Raw genomic sequence first — 3,464 nt, 5'->3', positions numbered from 1 at the left:
ACGGGTGAGTGGGTGCCGTGCAGGCGCAGGCCGGTGAGGCAGCTGGGCAGGACACTCACGCCTCCCCTCACTGTGGGCAGGGCTGCGGTGCGAGGCTTGTGCCCCCGGGCACTTTGGGGACCCATCCAGGCCTGGTGGCAGGTGCCAGCCATGTGAGTGCAGCGGAAACATTGACCCCACGGACCCTGATGCCTGTGACCCCCACACGGGGCAGTGCCTGCGCTGCTTATACCACACGGAGGGCCCACGCTGTGCCCACTGCCAGCCTGGCTTCCATGGACAGGCTGCCCAGCAGAGCTGTCGCCGTGAGTGTGGGATGGGCAGGGGTGGCGGGGGGGGGGGCATTGCCCAGGCTCCCCTGACTACTGTCCATCTTGGCTGGCACAGGCTGCATCTGCAACCCGCTGGGCACAGATCCCCAGCAGTGCCCGTCCACAGACCGGTGCCACTGTGACCCAAGCAGTGGGCAGTGCCCATGCCTCCCCAATGTCCAGGGCGCGAGCTGTGACCGCTGTGCCCCCAACTTCTGGAATCTGACCAGTGGCCGTGGCTGCCAGCCCTGTGCCTGCCACCCCAGTCGAGCCACAGGCCCCACCTGCAATGAGGTACGGGACCTCCTGTGGCTCCCGGGTGGGTGGGACCAGCCGTCCGCCTCAGGTCTCCAGGGCTCAGCCTCTGGTTGAGGCTCTGACTGCTGCCCTGCCCCCACTCTAGTTCACAGGGCAGTGCCACTGCCGAGCCGGCTTCGGGGGGCGGACCTGTTCTGACTGCCAGGAGCTTCACTGGGGAGACCCTGGGTTGCAGTGCCGCGGTGAGGGGGCCACTGGGTCCGGGCGGATGGGGGCCTCCCCGGATGCCTGCCGGCGCCTGATAACCCTGTGGTCCGCCCTCTCCTGCAGCCTGCGATTGCGACCCTCGTGGGATAGACACGCCTCAGTGTCATCGCACCACAGGCCACTGCAGCTGCCGCCCGGGGGTGTCTGGCGTGCGCTGTGACCAGTGTGCCCGGGGCTTCTCGGGGGTCTTTCCTGCCTGCCACCCCTGCCACGCATGCTTTGGGGACTGGGACCGCGTGGTGCAGGACCTGGTTGCCCGTACCCGGCGCCTGGAGCAGAGGGCGAAGGAGCTGCAGCAGACGGGTGTGCTGGGCGCCTTTGAGGGCAGCTTCCGGCACATCCAGGAGAAGCTGGCCACCGTGCAGGGCATCGTGCTTGCCCGCAACACCTCGGCCGCCTCCACTGCCCGGCTCCTGGAGGCCACGGAGGAGCTGCGGTGCGGACGGGGCCCAGATAGGTGGGGGGAGGGGCAGTGGCCCAGCGGCCCGGGGCTGAAGCCTCTGCAAACCCCACCTTCCCCTCTGGCACAGGCGTCAGATCGGGGAGGCCACCGAGCACCTGACCCAGCTGGAGACACAGCTGACAGATGTGCAGGATGAGAACTTCAATGCCAACCACGCACTAAGCAGTCTGGAGCGAGACAGTCTGGCACTTAACCTCACGCTGCGGCAGCTCGACCAGCACCTGGACCTGCTGAAGCACTCCAACTTCCTGGGTGAGCATGGGCCAGCCGTGCGGGGGCCAGGGCTGACCTTCAGCTGACCCCTGCCTCTGCCCACGTAGGTGCCTATGACAGCATCCGCCGGGCCCACAGCCTGTCCGCAGAGGCAGGGCGCCGTGCCAACGCATCGGCCCTGGCCGTGCCGAGCCCGGTGAGCCACTCCGCAGGCACCCGGCACCAGACGGAGGTGCTGATGGGTGCCCAGAGGGAGGACTTCAACCGCAAGCACATGGCCAACCAGCAGGCACTGGGGGAGCTCTCTGCCCGCGCCCGCGGCCTGAGCCTGACAGGCATAAATGAACTGGTGAGGCGCGAGTGCGAGGCGGGACCCGGGCGGCTGCTCCTTCCACGGGCCCTGACTGTCCCGTGCCCTGCAGGTGTGCGGGGCTCCCGGCGATGCTCCCTGTGCTACGAGTCCCTGCGGGGGTGCCGGGTGCCGGGACGAGGACGGGCAGCCCCGCTGTGGGGGCCTCAGCTGCAACGGGGCGGTGGCCATGGCGGACCTGGCGCTGGGTCGGGCCCGGCACACACAGACAGAGCTGCAGCGGGCCCTGGCGGAAGGTGGTGGCATCCTCAGCCAGGTGGCAGAGACCCGGCGGCAGGCAGGCGAGGCCCAGCAGCGGGCGCAGGCGGCCCTGGACAAGGCCAACGCCTCCAGGGGGCAGGTGGAGCAGGCCAACCAGGAGCTGCGCGAGCTCATCCAGAGCGTGAAGGACTTCCTGAGCCGTGAGCCTCCCACGCGGCCAGGCCACGTGGCCGTTTCCCCGTGTCTGCGTTTATACGTGTGTCCCTGGGTTCGTACTTGGGTCGGGACCTGTGTTCATGATCCTGCGTCAGGCCCGAGCCCTTGCCCTTTGTGGCCCTCAAGTCCGTGGCCCCGAGTTGGGGCCACATATAGCCCCATGGCCTGCTGGTTGGCCATGTCCTTGTGGTCCCATCCTTCTGCCCATTAGCGAACCCGCAGCCCTCGCGCAGTCCCGAGTCCATCCCCCACACTGGTCCCGTACCCGTGCTGGGAAGGTGTCCCTGAGTCCCTGCCTGTGTCCCACAGAGGAGGGGGCCGACCCTGACAGCATCGAGATGGTGGCCACCCGGGTGCTGGAGCTCTCCATCCCGGCGTCACCTGAGCAGATCCAGCACCTGGCTGCCGAGATCGCCGAGCGGGTCCGGAGCCTGGCCGATGTGGACACGATCCTGGAGCGCACTGTGGGAGATGTGCACCGGGCAGAACGGCTGCTGCAGGAGGCGCAGCGGGCACGGTCTGACCCCAACCTTGACCCCCATCCTTGGCACCTGGTCCTGACCCTGCAGGCCCTGATGCCCTCTGTTCCGCAGGAGCCGGGCTGAAGGTGAGAAGCAGAAGGCAGAGACAGTGCAGGCGGCACTGGAGGAGGCCCAGCGGGCGCAGGGGGCCGCTCAGGGGGCGATCCAGGGGGCAGTGGTTGATACGCAAGACACGGAACAGACCCTGCACCAGGTGTGGCCTCTGGGGCATCCGCGGGGCGTGGGGCCAGGTGACGGACACGCCTCTGAAACCTGGTTAACCCGAGCCCCCCCCCACGGCAGGTGCAGGAGAGGATGGCGGGAGCAGAGCAGGCGCTGAGCTCTGCAGGGCAACGGGCTCAGCAACTGAACGGCCTCCTGGAGGCTCTGAAGTTGAAACGAGCAGGGAACAGCCTGGCGGCCTCCAGGGCCGAAGAAACAGCAAGCAATGCCCAGGGTCGTGCCAGGGAGGCTGAGCAGGTAGGGTGAGGCAGAGCCCGCCAGGGGGGAGGGCAGAGGCTGGGTCTCCACGGGGCCACCACCCTGCCCCTGCCCTCCACACCCCCAGCTGCTGCAGGGCCCACTGGGCGACCAATACCAGACAGTGAAGGCCCTGGCGGAGCGCAAGGCCCAGGGCGTGCTGG

At 68.5% G+C, this 3,464-nt stretch overlaps 1 protein-coding gene across 1 annotated transcript in view; it reads left to right on the top strand.

Moving 5' to 3' along the window:
- Positions 1-3,464, top strand: part of LAMB2 (laminin subunit beta 2) — a 12,704-nt gene that overhangs the window by 7,566 nt on the left and 1,674 nt on the right. The window contains 11 exon segments of the mRNA XM_015568272.1: positions 38-305; positions 388-605; positions 715-811; positions 900-1,272; positions 1,367-1,551; positions 1,620-1,861; positions 1,935-2,283; positions 2,609-2,816; positions 2,893-3,034; positions 3,124-3,300; positions 3,389-3,459. Of these exon segments, the coding sequence (XP_015423758.1) occupies positions 38-305; positions 388-605; positions 715-811; positions 900-1,272; positions 1,367-1,551; positions 1,620-1,861; positions 1,935-2,283; positions 2,609-2,816; positions 2,893-3,034; positions 3,124-3,300; positions 3,389-3,459 (2,330 nt within the window).

This window comes from Myotis davidii, unplaced genomic scaffold, assembly GCF_000327345.1.
Source record: "Myotis davidii unplaced genomic scaffold, ASM32734v1 scaffold663, whole genome shotgun sequence".
Taxonomy (NCBI): Eukaryota; Metazoa; Chordata; class Mammalia; order Chiroptera; family Vespertilionidae; genus Myotis; species Myotis davidii.
This window is presented reverse-complemented; position numbering and strand designations above follow the sequence as displayed.